This window comes from Physeter macrocephalus, chromosome 10, assembly GCF_002837175.3.
Source record: "Physeter macrocephalus isolate SW-GA chromosome 10, ASM283717v5, whole genome shotgun sequence".
In the NCBI taxonomy this organism is placed as follows: domain Eukaryota; kingdom Metazoa; phylum Chordata; class Mammalia; order Artiodactyla; family Physeteridae; genus Physeter; species Physeter macrocephalus.
Window position 1 is genome coordinate 26,076,980 of NC_041223.1, and position 20,787 is coordinate 26,097,766.

General features: G+C 44.1%; 1 protein-coding gene across 9 annotated transcripts in view; it reads right to left on the reverse strand.

The window, feature by feature from the left end:
- ARFGEF3 (ARFGEF family member 3) overlaps window positions 1-20,787 on the reverse strand; it is a 192,849-nt gene that overhangs the window by 157,337 nt on the left and 14,725 nt on the right. For 4 of the 9 annotated variants that reach the window (XM_055087479.1, XM_055087477.1, XM_055087476.1 and 1 more), the window contains one exon: window positions 19,370-20,537. The exons of the other annotated variants lie outside the window; for them this stretch is intronic. In XM_055087479.1, the coding sequence (XP_054943454.1) occupies window positions 19,370-19,422 (53 nt within the window). In that variant the 5' untranslated portion in view covers window positions 19,423-20,537. The remainder of the gene's footprint in view (window positions 1-19,369; window positions 20,538-20,787) is intronic. 9 annotated transcript variants of the gene reach the window in all.

Sequence of the window (20,787 nt, forward strand, 5' to 3'; positions counted from 1 at the left end):
ACACCTGTTCCAAGACCTGGTTAAGCATTTCACACACAGCAAGACCGTGACGCACACTTCACAAAGAAACTCCTTTCTGTCCATGGTCAAAGCCATCCTTATACTTCCTCACTTATCTCCCACATCAATCATTCACGCATGAACTTTTACATTTTTTCCACTTATAAACCCCTCCTCACCTCCATCAACACACTTATATAACCACTTCCTGTGGCACCATGGAAAGATTTTACTCTTTAATTCTGTCATCAAAAATAATTTGTCTGGGGCTTCCCTGGTGGCGCAGTGGTTGAGAGTCCGCCTGCCGATGCGGGGGACACGGGTTCGCGCCCCGGGCCGGGAAGATCCCACGTGCCGCGGGAGCGGCCGGGCCCGTGAGCCGCGGCCGCTGAGCCTGCGCGTCCGGAGCCTGTGCTCCGCAGCGGGAGAGGCCACAACAGTGAGAGGCCCGCGTACCAAAAAAAATAATAATAATAATTTGTCAGTGTATCTCAAGAGCTTAAAAATATTAGTATGCTTTGACCTAGGAATTTCTATTGTATGAACCTTTTCAAAAGAAATCATCAGAGATATAGCAAAGTTTCACGTGCAGAGATTTATCTGTAGTTTTATTTATAATGTAAATAAGGTTAAATAAATTCTGGTACATCTCTGAAATGGAATAACATACGATAATTTAAAGTATCTTGAAAAGTTTTTATTAACACAGGAAAATGCTTTGAAAACGTTATGCCGAAGAAATTTAAAATGAGAATACAATGTAGAAAATATACCGTACCATAGTCCTACACTTGAATTAAAAAGTTATACACACACACAAGTGAGTGGAGGAGAAAGGGACTGAGGCTGGAAAGAAATTCCTCAAAACCCCTCTGGAATATATCTCAGTCTTTTGGGAACATGGATGGTTTTGGTTTTACTATTTACATGTTTCAACATTTAAAAATCTTTCAATAATAAAGTATATTGCCTTTAGAAATAGAGAAGAAGTGACGCTAGCCCTCTCCTGTATGTGCATAAATACACACCCCCTTCCCTTCAAAGCTTTGGCCTAGAATCCTCAAAGGCCGTGTTTCCAGTAACGGCTTCAATCTAATCCTTCCTGAATTTCCTCTGTGCTAACTTCATCTCTTCATCAAGTCACTACCCTTCCCACTTTATCAAAAGCTGGGCAATATTCCTGGAATAGTTTCTCTTTCCCCAAAGACATTTCCTTAGCATCTTTCAAACACTTACTGAATTCTTTCTTCTCCCCAAAACTTTGTGGCTGAAAATAGGCTTGCTTATGACCCTCAAGTATTGATATAATTACCAAAGTCACATGTATCTAAAATCAGTATGCTTAAATTAATTTTGCTTCTTTCTATGGCATGTTTTCTTCCAATCAAGCTTTCAGGTTTACAGTGTGAACATGCTAACAGAATGAAACATGCCTATGGGAATTGCCCTGCCCTGCCCTGTAACATGGAACCACAGGCATTTTGTTACTTAATGATTTTTTTCATGATGAAAATGCTCTGACAGGCAATCTAGAGGCAAGACTCTGCCCAGAATCTCTGTCGCAGAGGGGCAAGTAGGGAGAAACCACCAGAACAAATAAGATTTCTAACTCTAATACTCAAATCTTAGGGAAGAGAAAATGAGCCATACCACAACATCATCTTTTTTATGTGCTGATAACTTTATGCAAATGGTAGTTACCTCTTGAAAAACGGTAAGTCTATGCAATAAACATCATTCAGAAACACCTATATAACCCAAAACAGGTAACTTAAAAAACAAAAACTAATCCCTCTGAGACAAAACTGTGATTTCTTTACATTCTATTCAGAGCTCACTGGCCTATTAAAGCTCACAAATAGTGTGGATACATTTATTATAATGACTTCTCACCACTTAAATGTCATGACAGCAAAACGGTAGGATTAAATGTAGAGTTACATTTTTCTGTGAGATAGAAATTTCCAGTTATGATGTCAAAACGCCTGTAAAACCAGTCTATTAGCAAATCAACACAAATGTCAGAACTAAAATTTGTATTCCTCAATAGCTAATAATCTATCTTTGAGAAGTATGTAAGATGTTCAGTAATAAAGATTTTTTATTTTAATATTTATGTAGTCTACTAGACATCCAGGCTCTGTATGAAGTATTAGCCATAATGATGAATGAGACAGAGTTCCTGTCCACAAGGAACCAACCCACTGTCTAAGGGAGATAACACAGGTACAAAGTAATAAGCACTTGTATTAAGGTATACACAACTACAGAAGTATATAATAGGGGCAGGAGAGATCCTATCTAGAAAAATTCAAATGTCTTCATGCACAAGGTGATACTCATTTGGCCCTGAAAAAGGAGGGGACAGTATGGGACTTGGTCAGCCAGGTGAGGAAGAGGGAAAGGACATACCCAGCTGAGACTGTGAGTGCAAACGCAGAGTGGATTCAAGGAACAGCCCAAGTACAATTATGACCCAATAAGTCATGGTGGGAAGACTGGTGAGAAATGAGTCTGACAAAGTAGATTTGAACCAGGTTTTGAAGGGTCTCGCATGCGACACCAGAGAGACTGGCCTTTAGCCAATTGAAAATGAAGAGCTAATAAAAGATTTTTAATCAAGGGAATAAGGTGATCTCAGACATCTTCTATACAAAATGGAACTCTGGCTACCATGTGGGAAATGGATAAAAAGTACAAGTATCATGGAAAAAAATTTTCGGAGTCAAACTAATCTGGGTCAAACTTAGGCTCTGCCAATTACAACCTGTGCACTAAGTTTTCAACCTCTTCAAGTCTCATTTTATTCATCTCAAAATACAGAAGTAACGTTATCTACCTTGAGAAGTATTGCGATGACTGATAAGAAGCTACATTAGAAACATTGCTGATTGCCAGCCTAACCTTCTCAGCACTCGTGAAGACGCCTGGGCCAACCCCCTTCTCTTCCAACCCCTGGCTCTGTCCTGCCCCAGGAGAGGTCTCGTGGGCACAGGTATGGACCTCCCAGACTGCAGGCAAATCTCAGACCACAACCCATGCAAACAGCTGCCCTATGGCCAGGCCTCAAGCCTAGAGATGCACATTACCAAAGATAGAGGTGGGGAAAGGGCCCACATGCTGTTTCTAGAAGGAGGCTCAGCATAATCTAAGTAGGGAACTCTTAAGTCTCAAGTACTCAGAGCGTGAGCTGAGGGTGCAGGGTGGGCTCTGGGTGCGACTGTTCCCTTAGCCCCGAGGAGAAGGAGAACGGGGCCTCTACAACATGAGCCCAGGCCAGGGTCCCACCTCACCCAGGGTTTAGGGTGGTATGATGGTGCCTAACATCTTGTACGCCCAACAAATGATTGTTGTCATGGTACTTTTTCTTACTGGTCACACTGTCTTGTTATTATAGTTTTGTTGTTGACATTATTTACTGGCAGCGGAAAGACCTGGAAGAAGGAACTGCCCTCTGCTACAGGGGTGTAGTCCTGAAAGTACAATGTACTTGGGCCTGTATTAAAAAATGGAAAGGAGGAAACAGAACCTAGAGATAGCACAGAAGTAGAGTAGAGAGGACCTACTGGAAGAACAGTTTTGAGGAAGGAAGTGGGAAGGATAATAATAAATAGTTTTGTATATTTTGAGCTCAAGATTCCTTTGGGCATGGAAATATTAACAAACAGAAAACTGGATGTACCCATCTGGAGCTCAGAAAAAATGTATACAGTAGCCATCTAAAAGTGGTAGCTGAAACCTTGGAAGTGGAGGAAACTTCCAAGGAAAAGTAGAAGATGTGAAACAGAAGGACAGAGCTTAGAAAAATCCCTCCAGTCAGCGAGTGGAGAGAAAAAATGATGCCAGCAAAGGAAAAGTCAAAGGAAGCTGTGATGCTCAAGAAGATGGCAGAAAGAAGGCTGCCTTCAAGATATGTCCATACAGTATTAATACCAATCGGTCATTGAGTGCCCACTCTGTGCCAGGCATTATGACTTGGCATATATACATGATCTCATTTAATTTAGTACTTACAGCACTATGTAATAGGTAATTATTTCCATGCCATCTATGAGCTAACAGGCTCAGAGATAGTAAGTAAATTGTCCCATGTCACATAACTGCTGTAAAGCATTAGATGCCGTTGTAAGCTGAACCCTTCTGTTAAAACTTAGGAAAAACTAGGAACACTTCGGTCTCTGCTGTACAGAAGAAGGTATGGAAAGGAAGAGAAGTGATGAGCCCATCCAATGGAAGAGGCTGTGAACTAGGAACTTTCTCATTATGTTACCTCGTTTAATCCTCATGAGAAATGGGGCAGTGGACATTATCAAGTCCATCTTACAGTTCAAGACATGGAGGCTCCCAGAGCCAAGTAGCCATGGACAGAGCTGGTAAATGGATGAGTCCAGATTCAAATGTAAGGACTGTGTGACACAAAAGGCTACACTCTTTCCATAGCAACATGTTGCCTCTCCATCATTAGGGAACAGGAACTAAAAGGGGAAGGGCAAGGCATCTACAAGGTGGAAACAAACACAGACCTTCCTGGAAATTAACCAAAGTAATAAAAAATATTAATCATCCAGTTGTCTTATGTTCTCCCCTAAAACAACCCAGCAGCACATGAAAGCCAGTGCAATAAACCCCACTTCTCTCAGGACAAGTACCATCAAGAACTGTTTCTGTCTGAATAAAGATGAGCTTTAGCAAGGATGTGGAGAAAAGGGAACCCTGTGCACTGTTAGTGGGAATATAAATTGGTGCAGCCACTATGGAAAACAGCAGGGAGATTCCTCAAAAAATTAAATATGGAATTACCATATGGTCCAGCAATCCCTTGTCTGGGTATATACTCAAATGAAATCAGTATCTAAAAGAAATATCCAGGGCTTCCCTGGTGGCGCAGTGGTTGCGCGTCCGCCTGCCAATGCAGGGGAACCGGGTTCGCGCCCCGGTCTGGGAGGATCCCACGTGCCACGGAGCGGCTGGGCCCGTGAGCCATGGCCGCTGAGCCTGCGAGTCCGGAGCCCGTGCTCCGCAACGGGAGAGGCCACAACAGAGGGAGGCCCGCATACCACAAAAAAAATAAATAAATAAATAAAAATAAAAATAAAAAATAAAAGAAATATCCACATTCCCATGTTCATTGCTGCTTTATTCACAATAGCCAAGTTATGGAAACAACTTAAGTGTTCGTCAACAGATGAATGGATAAAGAAAGAGTGATATCTATCTAGCTACAGACAGAACCACACACAATGGAATATTATTCAGCCATAAAGAGGAAGGAAATCCTGCCATTTGCAACAACATTGGTGAATCTGCAAGACATTGTGCCAAGTGAAATAACCCAGAGGCAGAAAGACAAATACTGCATGAGCGCACACACTTACATGTGAAATCTAAAAAAAGTCAAACTCAGAGAAAGAGGGAGTAGAATGGTGGTTGCCAAAGGCTGGAGGGCGGGGTTAATAGGGAGACGCTGGTCACAGGGTACAAACTTTCAGTTATGAGATGGATTAGTTCTGGGGATCTAATGAACCACTCAGTGACTATAGTCAGTAATACTGTACTGTATACTTGAATTTTGCTAAGAGAGTAGATCTTAAGTGTTCTCACCATACACACACAAACTATGTGAGGTATTGGATGTGTTGATTAACTTGATTATGGTAATCATTTCACAATGTATACATAAATCAAATCAATACACTGTACACCTTAAAAATATACAATCTTATTTGTCAATTACACCTCAATAAAGCTGGCGGGGGCAGAATGAAACCCTTTATATTTTGAAGTTACAGTCTCTGTCCCCTTTAAAGCGCTGCAGCTCTTTTCTCCACAGGCATTGAAAATCACTTTCAGCCATCCACGTACAGAGATGACTCCCTTTAAGCAATTCATTCTGACAATAAGCATCAAACAGAGAACAGTGATGTTAAATTTTATTTTCCCAAAAGCAGCAACTTCTCCCAGCAATAATGTTTGTGGTATCTCAACAAATGAATATCCCAATACATTCAGCACTGCAAGCACTTTTTAAAAAATAAGTCTTGGGTGAAAGCCAAAAAAGGTTAGTTTGGTTCCTTATTAGCTGCCTGCTTTAAACACATTATAGACTCTATACTTTCCCTCTCCCAGCCTGTACAGTCAGCTGAATAAGACCTACATTAATCTGCCACTCAACAGGTAGGTCTGGCCTCACCTGAGGTTGAGGACAAGACTGGGATTAAATTTATTTTTAAAGGTTGGGTTTGGTATTGGCATTATAGTGCCAAATTGAAAGTTGCAGTTTTCAAACTTTGGCAAGTAACCTTTCAGTCTGTTTTAAACTGCCTTAAACATGCTCACCCTGTAGGCAGTTTTATTTACCATACATCAGCCATGGGCTACTTTATTCCTCTCAAGGTAATATCCCATCTATTCTATAACTGCATGACCTTCCTAAATGCAACATGCACTGGAAGAAAAACCAATGCCCAGTATTTTTTTATGCACTGAAGGGAAGAAACAGTAGCAGACTGTCCTCTTAGTGAAATTTTTAAAGACCAGAAGACAGGAAACCAAGACAGTAGGAGCAGCCTGACACCAATCCCAGTCCAGGGCATGACAATGGGACTGCAAAGGACTGAGCTGTGACTAAAGAGGAGGGCCGTCCAGATCCTCCTTCTCATGGGCGTTCACACAAGTCTTCCTGGTGTTATTATCCTTGGCACGCTTAGCCATCAGAGGTCACAAAGAACAAATGCAACACAGCCATTCACGACAGTCTTGGCTGTAAATGCCCTAAATCCAAATAGAGACTTAGTGAGTTTGCAAAACTACATATCCCACAAAATCAGTGGAAACAAGCTAAGGTCCTCAAGGCTGATAAAGGTGTTCATATGGCAGAAAGGGAAATTTGTCAATGAATTTATCAAGTATTCACATATTTTAAACACTATAACTATGATTCTGCTATAATTACTATTTTTATCGGTAAAATCCCACTCTATAGACTCTTCTAGCTGAAGAAAGAATCTCTCCTTTTCCAAGGGAATGAAAGGAGCCCCATTCAGAAAACGGACAGTAACTGACTCGACCACGTAAACACTCTGCCAGCTGCACAAGATGCCCTGTTACTAGGGTGACCTGACCCACTGTCTATATCACGGCAGGAACATGCTGAACAGGATCAGAATGACCAGGAACCCTGCAGCTGAAAGACAGGGTCAAATCAACCCGGGAAATAAACATTCAGACTCAAGTTTATGGGCCCTTACTCATCACCACTCTCACGGCCACAGGGGTGGCTGTCCACTCTCCCTGGGGACAAAGAAGGACCCAATGTCCCTATGCAGGCTGAGCTCCACCCAGTCTTCCCCGGAGACATTTCTGCTGGCATGCCAAGGCAGCTGGACCTGCCCAGCTGAAAGCTCAGGGTGTCTGAGCAGGGAGCGCCCCTGCTCTGGTGTAAGTGTGAAGGTCATAGGAAAGATCACAGTATCGTGGGGGGGCAATGAAGTCTGTTAACTCCGGCCCAACCTGGAGATTTATGATTTCGTTTTGGCCAACAAACATAGGGTATAATCCTGGGCATGTTGCTGAGCTCTCTCTGGGACGTCGCTTCTACTCACAAGACACTGGGAAGGGTCTGCCCTTCCCAGCACCCTTCAAAAGGATGAGAAGGATAAACTGAGTAGGAGATATGAAAGGGCTTTGAAAGCAAACACTTTATAGAAGTATCAGGGAGGTGTACTGGGGAGAGTAAACTCTAAGGAAACCCTCTTTCGTCCTGGCTCAGACACCTGCCTTCTTTTTAAGTCTCAGCTGTCTTATCTGCAGGATGGGGATCTCTCTGTCACCTCTTCAAATTCTAAAACCTCTACTTCTCTGAAATGTGTGGTTGGCAGCGTTAGCAGCCTTCTCCTTAGCAACTAGATTCCAACTTTGTTTTGACTGACAGTATGGTCAGCCTCAACTGGTAGATCAAGATTGGTCTAAGCCTTTCCGGAGAATCCTGTTTCCTACTTTTCAGCCTCCCCTGTGGCTCTGAACAACCTTTTGCTTTCCTGATACAAAGGACTAGACCTGTTTAGCTGGCACTGCCCTTCTGCCTTCAGTTTTTTTGCCTTCTGTCTTGGATTAGGATGTGATGACTGGAGCTGCAACAGCCTTTTTGTGGTATGAAAAGCCAACTATAATGGAAGGCCAACAGAATCCTGGACATACCAGTGCTGAAGGCCTAACTCCACACTACATATTATATGAGGGAAATAAGCCCTATCTCCTTTATACTGCTGATAGACTTTCCACTACATACCACTGAAGGCATTCATAACCTATACACTGTGATAAAGCCTATTCCTAGAGAAGAGCCAGTATTCAAATAATTGCATATATGCCTTCTCTCTCGATACATTTTTCCAAAGAGGAAAGGGGAAATGAAGGAATAGATAGGGACAACGTTCATTCCTATTCTAACACATCTAAATGACAGGTTTCAGCAAACATGCATCAAAGACATAGAATATATTAGTTAAAAGAACAATTTTCAAGTCAGACCTGTATTTGAACCTCTATCATATACTAGTTGTGTGACTTCAAGCAAATGGTTTTATCACTCCAATCTGTTTTATCATTAAAATATAGGTTATATTAGAACCTATTGTACTTGTTGTAAAATTTAATAAAGACAATACATAAAGTCATTAGTACAATTCCTGGCATAGATCAATGCTCCATATTTGGTAGCCTTCAGTATTGTGGGGGGCGGGCACATTATATAAACCAGGGTCCCCGAGTATAAAGACGACGGAGTTTGGGGTCTAACTAGCGGAGCACATGAGTAAATCAGTTATTGGCGGCAGTGGGACAAGGCTATGATATCCACCTGTGTGCCCAGGGTGTGGGAGAGAAGCTTGGCTCCATCTCCAAGGCCCCAGGCCTTGTAAATGCCACAGATGTTTCAGCTCTCCTATTCCACCAGTTACCAAATACTGAATTTAGAATTTCAACTTGACCTGCAGAAGAAATAAAAAGGACAACAAAATGGCCAAACGACAGCCAGAAAAGAGGAAAAAGATCCCATCAATAGATCTTCAGGTTACAGCTGCCACATTCACCTGGGCTATCCTCCTACCGCTGTGTCCCTGAGGGTCACAGGATTCCTTTAGGGACAGTGTATTGGGGAGGGTGCTTTCAGCTGCAAGTGATAGGAAATCCAACTCCCTAAGAGGCTTAAACAAGGAGGCAGCCTGGCTCCAGGCGGAGGTAAGTCCATCCTCTCAAGGCACAGTCAAGAACCCAGGTTCTTTCCATCTTTCTACTAATCCACCCTCGATTTGTCAGCTTTATCCCCTGGCTGGCTCCCCTCACAGAGACAAAGCAGCTGTAGTTGCTACAAGCATCATTCAAATGTGACAAGTTTCAGAGGTAGAAAGAACTTCACCTTGACAGGACTGAGACAGCATACCTCTCACACTCCATTCTGATACACGGGATGCAGGGCCAGCCCACGGTCACACCAGACAGTCCAGCCTGCAATAGGGCAGCCTCCTCTGAAGCACATGGCTGATAAAAGAGGGAGTTCCTGATACCCAATCAGGCCTGTTGGGGGTAGGGGGTGATTAGGCAACCAAAGGTTTCTGTTCCACATAAAAATGATGGTTCCAGTTCCCTATTTCAGATGCCAGAATTTATTTTAAAGAACATTTACAAGGGCCACAGTGCAGTTTTCCAGATCTTGCCAACTTGGGCTGATTTGTTTGTAATTCCCAAGGGCCAATTAGGCCTCTTTGTATTCTTGGAAATCAGAAATAACACTTAAATCCAGATTCTTATCTGCGCCTTTGTTCCCAGAACTTTGTTTTCCACTCTAAAATCACATTTTGAAACTCAGGACCAGAAAAAACAAAACAAAACAAAAAACCCTTAATCCTGCTACAAACTGCCAAAACACCGTGAGCCTATTTTATCAGAGGGAAGTTTCTCTTGTGATTTGTTGTATATTGTGCAAAGTACTGTCTTATTTGATATCTTCTGTAATCTTCATAAGACCTCAGTAAGGAGGACATTGTTTGCAGGACTATGACAGGGCAATTTCCACGGCTAGTGGTTCTAAAAAGAATCCAGGGACAGTTCCACAGGCCTGTGAGGCAGAACAGACAGCCACCTCCCTCCAAAGCATAACCGCATGCCTGCTGTGCAGGCCTAAAGCTTTGGGGGCCAAGGCAAGGTCCTGAGAAGGTAGGGCTGAGAGCAGCTCCTGTTCTCAGGTACGAGGAAGAGTTGGTGACTCCGAAGAATGAATGATTTGAGATTCTGGCTTCTGAAATGGGGAGAAACGGTTCTCAAAGTATAGCCTAGACACCTGAGATCTTGTCAGAAGGTCCATAAGTTCAAAACTTTTCATTCTCAATCTCTTAGGAGTATACAGTGGAGTTGATCAAAAAAGAATATTCACAATTATTTGAAAAGGTGATTAAAATTACCCTCCTGTTTTAAACCATTTACCTGTTGAAGCTAGATTTGCTTTATCTACTTCAACCAAAGCAACAGATTGTAACAGACTGAAGGGAGAAGCAGAGCTGAGGATCCAGCTGTTTTCTATTAAGCCAGATAGTAAAGGGATTGGCAAAATGTAAACTTTGTTTTGAAAGCAGTTACCTTTCATTTTAAAAAAAGCCTTCACAGGGCTTCCCTGGTGGTGCAGTGGTTAAGAATCTGCCTGCCAATGCAGGGGACATGGGTTCGAGCCCTGGTCTGGGAAGATCCCACATGCCACGGAGCAACTAAGTCCATGTGCCACAACTACTGAGCCTGCGCTCTAGAGCCTGCGAGCCACAACTACTGAGCCCACGTACGGCAACTACCGAAGCCCGGGCGCCTAGAGCCCGTTCTCCACAACTAGAGAAGCCACCGCAATGAGAAGCCCGCGCACTGCAACGAAGAGTAGCCCCTGCTCACTGCAACTACAGAAAGCCAGCGCACAGCAATGAAGACCCAATGCAGCCAAAAATAAAATAAATAAAATGAATAAAATTTTTTAAGTCTTTATATTAATATGTAATGGACTTATTTTTAATGAATTAAATATTTTAAAATTTCTATTTTAATGTCTAATATGGTAAATATAATCCAAAAAATTCTTTAAAAGTTCTTTGAGGTCCTCAGTAGTTTTTTTTTTGTTTGTTTGTTTTTTGTTTTTTTTTGCGGTACGCAGGCCTCTCACTGCTGTGGCCTCTCCCGCCGCGGCGCACAAGCTCCGGACGCGCAGGCTCAGCGGCCATGGCCCACGGGCCCAGCCGCTCCGCGGCACGTGGGATCCTCCCGGACCGGGGCACGAACCCGCGTTCCCTGCATCGGCAGGCGGACTCTCAACTACTGCGCCACCAGGGAAGCCCCCTCAGTAGTTTTTAAAAGTATCAAAGGTCTTAAGACCAAAATGTCTGAGAACTGCTGCATTAATGTAACGAATGAATTGAAACCGAGCAGGACCCCGTGGGGCTCCTGGGCATGGAAGCCTTTCCATCCCCCATTTCTTGTTTGTAGGCAAAAAACTCCAGCCTCCATGACCTTCCAAGAGTTTCAAAGGGGAGATTCCAACAGTTGCTAATCAGGGAAGGGAGGGGATGCAGAGGGAAGGGAAGGGATGCAGAGGGAAGGTAGAAGCAGCCAAGAAACAATAGTGCAGCCTTGGGGCAGGGTCCTGGTTCCGCCTCAAGGGATACACATAACAATATCTTTGAATTCTCGACAGAACTAAAACCCTCAACAAATGGAAGGTGTTAGCATTCTTCATTCCAGAGAAGACCACCTGAGGCCAGATTAAAGGAACCAGAGAAGTTTATCACTAGACCACTTGAGACCAGATTAAAGGAACCAGAGAAGCTCACTAGGAGAGACCACCTGAGGCCAGATTAAAGGACTGCAGACCCTGCACACACCCTAATATTATCAGCAACCCCGCCCTTGAACCTTTGCTATAAAACTCCTCACCAAATCCAAGTTGGGACATACAGGGTTGTGAGTTTTTTTGGTTTTTTTGGGGTTTTTTTGTGGTACGCAGGCCTCTCACTGCTGTGGCCTCTCCCATTGCGGAGCACAGACTCCGGACGCACAGGCTCCGTGGCCATGGCTCAGGGGCCCAGCCACCCCTCGGCATGTGGGATCTTCCCGGACCGGGGCACGAACCCGTGTCCCCTGCATCGGCAGGCCGATTCTCAACCACTGCGCCACCAGGGAAGCCCGGGACATACAGTTTTTGAGGGGCACGAGCACACTGTGTCCCCCTTTGCCTAGCATAGCAATAAAGCTATTCTACTTCACCAAAACTCTGTCTCCAAGATTTCAATTCAGCACCAGCGCAAAGAGGCCGAGTTTTCAGCAGAACAGATAAAGAAAATGTGATTTTCTGCACCCAGTTCCAACGGGGGAGTCCCCACCACCACCAAGCAACTCTCCAACATCAGTGGGGTGACCTACAGTTTGACTCAAAACACTGTCTACCTGGAGACAGCATCAAATTCCACAGTTAAGTCCCACAAGTCTCACCCCCCCCACCCCGGCTTCAGATGCCAATCACAAGTTTAGGTTGTCACCTGTGCTTCAGACCGACCTGTCACAGCGTGGACGTTCTCAGTACACCCTCCTTAGCTTGGATTAATTTGCTAGAGCGGCTCGGAGAACTCAGAGAAACATTTTACTTACTAGATTATCGGTTTATTATATAAGGACGTAGCTCAGGAACAGCCAGATGGAAGAGATGCAGAGGGCAAGGTGTGTGGGAAGGAGCTTCCCTGCTCTCTCCAAAGCGCTCCACTCTCTGCAAATCTCCACAAGGAAGCTCTCTGAATTCTGGAGGCTTCATGACTAGGCACGATCAATTAAATCATTGGTGCTAGGCTACTGAACTCAAACCCCAGCCCCTCTCCCCTCCGCAGAGTTCCAGGAGTGGGGCTGAAAGCGCCAGCCCTCCAATCATGTGGTTGGCTCCACCTGCAACCAGCCCTCACCCTTAGGTGCTTTCCAAAGTCACCTCATTAACCTCGTTAACATAACAAAAAACACCTCTATCGCTCTAGTCACTTAAGAAATTCCAAGAGTTTGAGGAGTTCTGGTGCCAGAAATGGGATGAAGACCAAATACCATTGACCCTTGAACCTGGCGGGGGGTGGGGGGGGTGGGGGGGGTGGGGTGGGGGTTAGGGGTGGCAACCACCTGCAGTAGAAAATCCAAGTATAACTTTACAGGCGGCCCTCCTCATCCTTGGCTCTGCATCTGTGGATTCAACCAGCCTCGGTTCACGTGGTACTGTAGTATGCATTAAGTGAAAAAGATCTGTGCGTAAGGGGACAGGACCCTCACAGTTCAAACGTGTGTCGTTCAAGGGCCAACTGTGTGTGTATTCAACATTTATTATAAATCACAATATCACAGTGATTTATATGTGTGTGTGTATATATATATACACACACACACACAAACACACACACACAATGGAAAATTACTCAGCTCTAAAAGGAAGGAAATCCTGTCATTTACAATAACATGGATGAGGCTTGAAGGCATTATGCTAAGTGAAATAAGTCAGAAAAAGACAGATACTGTATGATCTTATATGTGGAATCTAAAAAACCAAATACATAAAAATGGAGTAGACGGATTGGTGGTTGCCACAGACCCAGGGTGGGGGGATGGGTGAAAGAGGTCAAAGGGTACAAACTTCCAGTTAGAAGATGAATAAATTCTGGCCCTCTAATGTACAGAATGGTGACTCTAGTTAATAATACTGTTACTGTATACCTGAAAATTGCTAAGAGAGCAAATCTTAAAAGTTCGCACCATGCACACACAAACTATGTAGGTAATGGATGCGTTAACTAACCCTATTGTGGTGATCATTTCACAATATATACTTACATCATCACATTTTATACCTTAAATTTACACAACGTTATATGTCAATTATATCTCAATAAAGCTGAAAATATGTGTGTGTGTGTGTGTATATATATATATATATATATATATATATATATATATATGCCAGTGACACAAAGCGTCCTGAGACAAACCCTGTGGGCTAGAAGCTGCTTTCTCACTAGGATGCTGAGGAAATATGAAGATGCGGGAGGGAAAACAGAGGTTCTTCCCCTGCCCAGGAGGCAGCAGGCAGGCATGGTGAGCCCTTGCTAGGGAGAGCTGGTCCGCATCTGTGGCCTGCAATGTGGTCCCTGCAGATCTGTCTCCTTTACATCTACTGCTCGGTCAGTGATCACAGGGGGAAAGCAGAGGCACCTACCTTCACCAGCGCCCATCCTTCCGTGTCCATATCCACTCACAGAAGCTGACAGGCAAAATGACTAGCTCAGGGTCCCAATGGCCCCTCACGGGAGAACCAGGACTTGCACCCAGGACCTAGTGTATTACGATTATGTTTACCTTCCCCTCAGCAAGCGGTGGGCTCTTAGAGGAGAGATTTTCTGTTTTGTTTCCCACTGTGTTCCCAGCACACAGAACGTTGCTTGCTCGGCCCTGACTCCAAACCCAGGACACCTGCTCACCCCAGCCATTGCCTCTTCCCCCAGAGCCCAGATCCCCCTCGCACTGTCCTCCTACCGATCAGGGCTCCAGATGCCGCCAACAGAGATGTGGACATTCAAGACCCAGAGCTGCAAGGCAATCAGCGCGAACAAATATTTATAAAGGCATCCACTGTACTGAATGCTTGGGCGCGCACACCTTAAACTAACAATCGCTTTCTTTCTTAATCAAATACCCTACTGACTTTACATTATATCTATATTTTTACTATCTCTGAAACACATGCATGCTCCCCTCCCCCGTTTCAGCAAATATCATGTTACTGGCCTTATCGTCCACATCCAGCTTTATTTCAGAGACAAGAGATGGAGTGAAAATCCTGTAGGGTCCGCAGCCCTCCGCGGCCCAAGCTGGGCGGCCTCGGTGCTCAGGGCCCTCCTGCTGCCCTCTCCCCACGACTCAGCTCCTGCACAGCTGGACCCACTCTCCCGGCTTCTCTACCAACCTCTCTGAAATAAGCACACAAAACCCCTTTTGTTTTTGAAGGACTTTCCTCCCAGCTGGTAAATACAGAAAAACAAAATGGGGCTTACAAAAAACAAAGCCAGCAATGGGGAGAGGAAAAAAAAAAACTTTGAAATGCAACAGTTCTCTGGATGTCACTAAATTTAAAATGAGCCTAGGTCTGCCCCCATTCAAAATACAACCTGTTCTAGGTATATTCCTTTAGTTTAGGCCTCAAAATGAGTTCTGCCATAAGTCTTCTCCTGGTAATTCTGCAGGTTTCCTCATCTTAACCATCCCTAAAGAAAGCACCTCAGTTGCTACTTAGATTCTTCCCTGCATCACGTAAGCAGAAACCTGAAGAGGTAAGCGTTCGTTTTTGAATCACATAATTACCCAGGCTTCCCAGTGTGTATTCACATCAATCCCAGACTAACATCTCTTTCACCTGAAGTCTCCTTTGGCCTTTCAGACAGGAGAAGTCAATTTAGATCATTTCCTGGCAAAGTCACATCTACACATTAATCTCGAAAGCTCTAATAATTCGTGGCTCGCCCCTCATCTGCATATAGGACACGCCCTCTGTTAAAAGCTCTAGCTCATTGGAGATTGCACTTAAAGTTATTTTCAATACGAAGTGGTCTCATTGATATTCCAACCTTGGTTAAGTTGTACTCATGAACGAGCAGTGGCTAACTATAGCCGATTTCCCAAGCGTTCTTTACAGTCATGGCGCTTCGTCAAATAATTTGTTGCATGAAGTTTAATTTTATATATCTCAGCTTTTCACATAAATTACAAATCAGAAAACAGAAACTTCTGTGTTAAGTCAATAATGGGAGAGGTAATACTCTGTAATGGGTTACGAAGGTGAACTTTGACTCCAAGTCCTGACTGTCCCAGACTGGTTCAAGGAGTCTTTCCATCTCAGGGCTCCCCCCACCTCACAGGAGAGCAGGCAGGATGGAGACCAGCATGTGTAACACCTAAGAGTCCCTGGCACAAAACAAAGGTTGAAAAATGTTGACTTAGTAGAACGTCCCAAATTTAGTCCGGAACATGTGAATCACAGGCAATTAATCATGCCAAGAAGCATCATATTAACAGTACTGAACTATAAAACAGATAAAGGGAGAGCTCCTGGGTCAAATTAATTGGACTTAGCTTGAAAAATGTATATCAGGGCATTATGTAATTACATAATCCTACTGAGTTATAAACAGTTCAACTACACATAAATATGCAGTAAAATACCAATATAAATATGAAATAGTTAATAAACAAAGATGTCCAAAGAAACTAAATACGATTCTAGTCTCTGTACCATCCCCAGTAGAAAGGTTCTAGCAGGTGAAAAAGAAAGATTCAAATACCTCACTGAGCCATTTACATCACTGAATCGATAAGCTCAGGTCCCTACCCATCTCTTGGAATCCATTTTTATAACCCGTAAATGTAAACAATTTCTCAGAGTCATACTTTGAAATTAAAGCAGGAAATCTGGACCTAAATTGCCTGTAAGACACCGTTTAATTATAAAAAGCATGCACAGACTAACCCACACAGCAAAAATCCTACCTTCATTCCACTCAAAAGGAATGAAAACCCAAGAAAGAAAACTCATGATTGGACTGTTAGACTTTTTCAAAATTGAGTATGTTTCCTTCTAACACTTCCCTTTAGAGCTAAGCGCCAAAAAATAAAGGACATCAACTACTTGTTACAAAGGAAGGATGAGTGGTCATGGCTGGTTTTGAACATTAATATGTTGCTCACATCCCAAAATATCACTCAAGCCCAATAACCTCTACGTCCCAGCTTGGGCAGGTTATGCACGTCTCCGACTGACTGCATCATTTAAAGTGCTTTTAGGTCCAGGGCTATTAACAAGGAGAAGCTTTATAATTGAGAGTTAATTGTAAGTCTTCCTTATCAAAGGGGTTAGAACACAAAAACCATTAGAATTGGCTTTACAGGCTGGCAGATATACAGAAGCAGCTGTTTGTAAGTTAGGAAACAGTATATAGTATTGTCCCTTATACTATGTTAAAAGGTGACAGGAATACTCTTTGTTTCCACAGCAATAGGGAAAGGAAAAAGAGAAACTAGATCTTCGGGGCATCTTGATTTCTAACGTGGATTTCAGCAGCCCCCCTGCTAAAGGGTGGGCTTACAGGCTATTCCACATGCCACCTTCTCCCTGCAGACTGGTTTTTGTGGCTAACACAGAAATGTCACTCTGCTTCCCTGTTTAGGGGAAGCCGGATCTCAGGGAGCTGGAGCAGTTCAGGTCGACTTCGTGGCAGGCCCTTGGTCACTTCAATGATTTCCACTAGCACGGGAAAGATTAACAGCTCCCTCCATTTTTCCTTTCATGGCTCCGTGCGATAAAGACTTCTCTAAGACTGAGCCAGGCTTAGACTAACCAAAGTGTCTAAAGCCTTCTATATGTATATTTTTTTCTGGTGCAGAACCAGAAAAAGATTAAGAGAGCCAAAACTTACTTACATTTGCATTCCTCTGCAAATAGAAGTCGGCCGTGGTATGGAGGAAAGCCGGAAACCGCCAAGAGAGGAGACCTCAAGATGAGTTTAAATCCTGGAGAAGCACAGATGTTTGCAATTTACCTGGAATAACGTGGAAGCCTCATCAGAAGCACCTGTCCTGCATTTGTGCTAACATCCTCCCTTCAGTTAGCATAAGCTGAAGGACCTGGGAATTCTACACTGGCATCCTTTGCCTCCTCCTCTTGACAGCAGGAGGTAGCAAGGGGAGCCCAACACTTCTCCATGACATAAGAAAAGTGGAAACAACAAAGGATGACATCCAAACTGCCTGCCAAAACCCACTGCTCCATTTTAAATCACACACAGTCCTTCCCAGTTGATGTGGAGACACTTATTTCTTCAATTAAAAAACAAACAAAAGGACTTCCCTGGTGGGGCAGTCACCTGCCAATGCAGGGGACACGGGTTTGAGCCCTGGTCCGGGAAGATCCCACATGCTGCGGAGCAACTAAGCCCGTGCACCACAACTAAGTGAGCCTGTACTCTAGAGCCCGCGAGCCACAACTACTGAGCCTGTGAGTCACAACTACTGAGGCTGCGAGTCACAACTACTGAGCCCATGTGCCCAAACTACTGAAGCCCACGTGCCTAGAGCCCGTGCTCCACAACAAGAGAAGCCACCGCAATGAGAAGCCCGCCCACTGAAAGGAAGAGTAGCCCCCGCTCACCGCTACTAGAGAAAGCCCATGTGCAGCAACAAAGAGCTAACGCAGCCGAAAGTAAAAAATAAATTAAAAAAAAAAAATTTGCACAACCTGTAGAAGTTGCCCCAGGGTTCAAAGCTCAGAACTAAAGCACTAAAATAGATAAAAGCAGCAGAAAAGCAATTAAAACCATACAAAGAATAGGAAGCTATTATGGATGGTTCTCTCCAAGTATAAATGCTACTGAATGTGTTCTCACCCTACATGAAAGCTCTGCAGGTCCCCATATCAAAATAAGGAGGAACATGTCAACATCTGGGCTGAAAGAGGTGTCTGGACCAGGAAGGCAAAATGAAGCTGGGTAGAGGCTCAGCCAGGGTGGGGATGGGAAGGGGTGGGGGACATATAAGGACAAATGGGAAGGAGGCTGTTAGAGTCTTTCTGGGAACTGCAACTGGCAGAAGAAAAGTAATTAGGCTGAGATTGACTCTGAAGAATCATGGGGAAGGCAAGCAAAATGGCAGCTGAGCCATGGCCGGAGTAATATGTGGGACTGTTCCCAAAGGGCACCGAGAAATGCCAACAAGAGGTTTGCTGCCAATGGCAAAATGGCAGCTGAGCCGTGGCTGGAGTAATGTCTGGGATTGTTCCCAAAGGGCACTGAGAATGCCAACAAGAGGTCTGCTGCCAATGGCTGTCTTTTAACAAAATTGCTCAAGGATTCCCTTGACGGTTTTATCTCATCTAGACCAGTCCTGTTGTAAGTTACTTGGGCTTAGAGAAAGGGAAAATCCTGGATTGGAGAGGGATGGAGGTGGAGATTCCTGAGTTCTTTAGAACAGAAATACTCCAAGTCAAATTCATGCTGGGGGCGGTGTACGGCAGGCTGCGTGCTTCTTCCAGGTGGGCCAAGGACTCTTCGTGGGAATCCAATGAGAGCTGAACCTCTTGTATATTCAATGTCCTTTGATACAGAATAGTAATCAGGGTCTTGATAACTATCACCAACCCTCAACCTCCATCTAATAATACACATTAGACTAGTCAGGGCTTTGGTTGAGCAGAGAGTAAGGGGTTTAAGACTATGTTAGCTGAGGTCAATGGATTGGGTGTTGGGTTTCCGGTCTGCTCTTTGGGACCTACCATTTCGGCCAGTGAGATATTAGAGGTTCTGTCGCCAAAGTTGAGATTCCCATTCTGGCACAGATTCTTCTAAACAGTATGTTTTCCAAGAATCTAGGTGATGAGGACACAAGGTTCCCTGAGATGCACAATGCAGAGTCCAGAGAGGCACTGAACTAGGGGGTGAAAAGATGAATAATTTATATATATGAACTCCTTGAGGATAGGGTCTCAGAACAGACTCCCTAAACAACTGCCAACCTGATTGATAAATGCCATGACAGAATCATGTGAAGAGTACAGTGAGGGTATGAAGGAGAGAAGGATCACTTTCACCAACCTTAGCTCAGTCTTCAAGGATAAGTAGGAAGAGGAAGTGAGAAAGATTGCATGCCATGAGACACACAGTGGACAATTTTGATGAAGAGAGCAGCTCAGAAAGCATCCCCCTATTATTTTAGTGTCCCATATAAAGGGGAGTATTGGATTGCTAACTATAGACCTCCAGACCTGCTGTCTTGGTCTTGTCATGCAAAAGGAAGAGGACTTGTAACAAGTATGCTCTACTTCAATGTATGAGATGGTCCCCAAAGGAGGAGGGGCAGAGATTGGGAAATGCCCTCTGTAAAACCCTAGTACATGTGCAAGAGGGTATCCTGGAGTGGGGGTCTTACTAAACATGTCCTTGGTCATGGGAAAGAGCTTGTTTCTCTGATGGTGCAAGCCACTGAGGTGCAACTCAAAGCAGGACAGGACCACAGTCTGTAGAACCTGGAGGAGGCAGACTAGAGCTTGACTTGAATGTGGCTGGCCTCAGCAGCTGTGAGAACTTTCTGACAGAATGAGGAGTGCGGGGCCAGAACTAGGGTAAGGGAGTTGGTCTTGGGTACAAAATTTAAGGGAGCACTAAAAACTCAGCCCTCAAGATAAATAACATTTTAAGGTCACATTTTAAAAACTCAAAATTACTGCAAAAATTCTATGATGAGCAAAACATAAAAATTTTGAGACGGGATCTGGCATGTACTTGTACAACTTAGCCTCACTCACCTCACCCTGGTCCCAGTCCTGGGAAAGTGAGCCTCTTGGAAATCTGGCAGGGAAGATGGAGTAGTACATACAAGACCAGGCAGCTCAGCCATGATGTCCAAAGTGGTAGAGGCCGAACGTCTGTGGGCCTTGGCACGGGCTGAAAAGCACCCTCCTTGCAGATCTACACAGAGCCATGTGAGGGTATCCAGACCCAATGCTCCAGGATTTTGAGTTTCTTTTTTTTTTTTTTTAAACATCTTTATTGGAGTGTAATTGCTTTACAAAGGTGTGTTAGTTTCTACTGTATAACAAAGTGAATCAGCTGTACATATACATATATCCCCATATCTCTTCCCTCTTGCGTCTCCCTCCCACCCTCCCTATCCCACCCCTCTAGGTGGTCACAA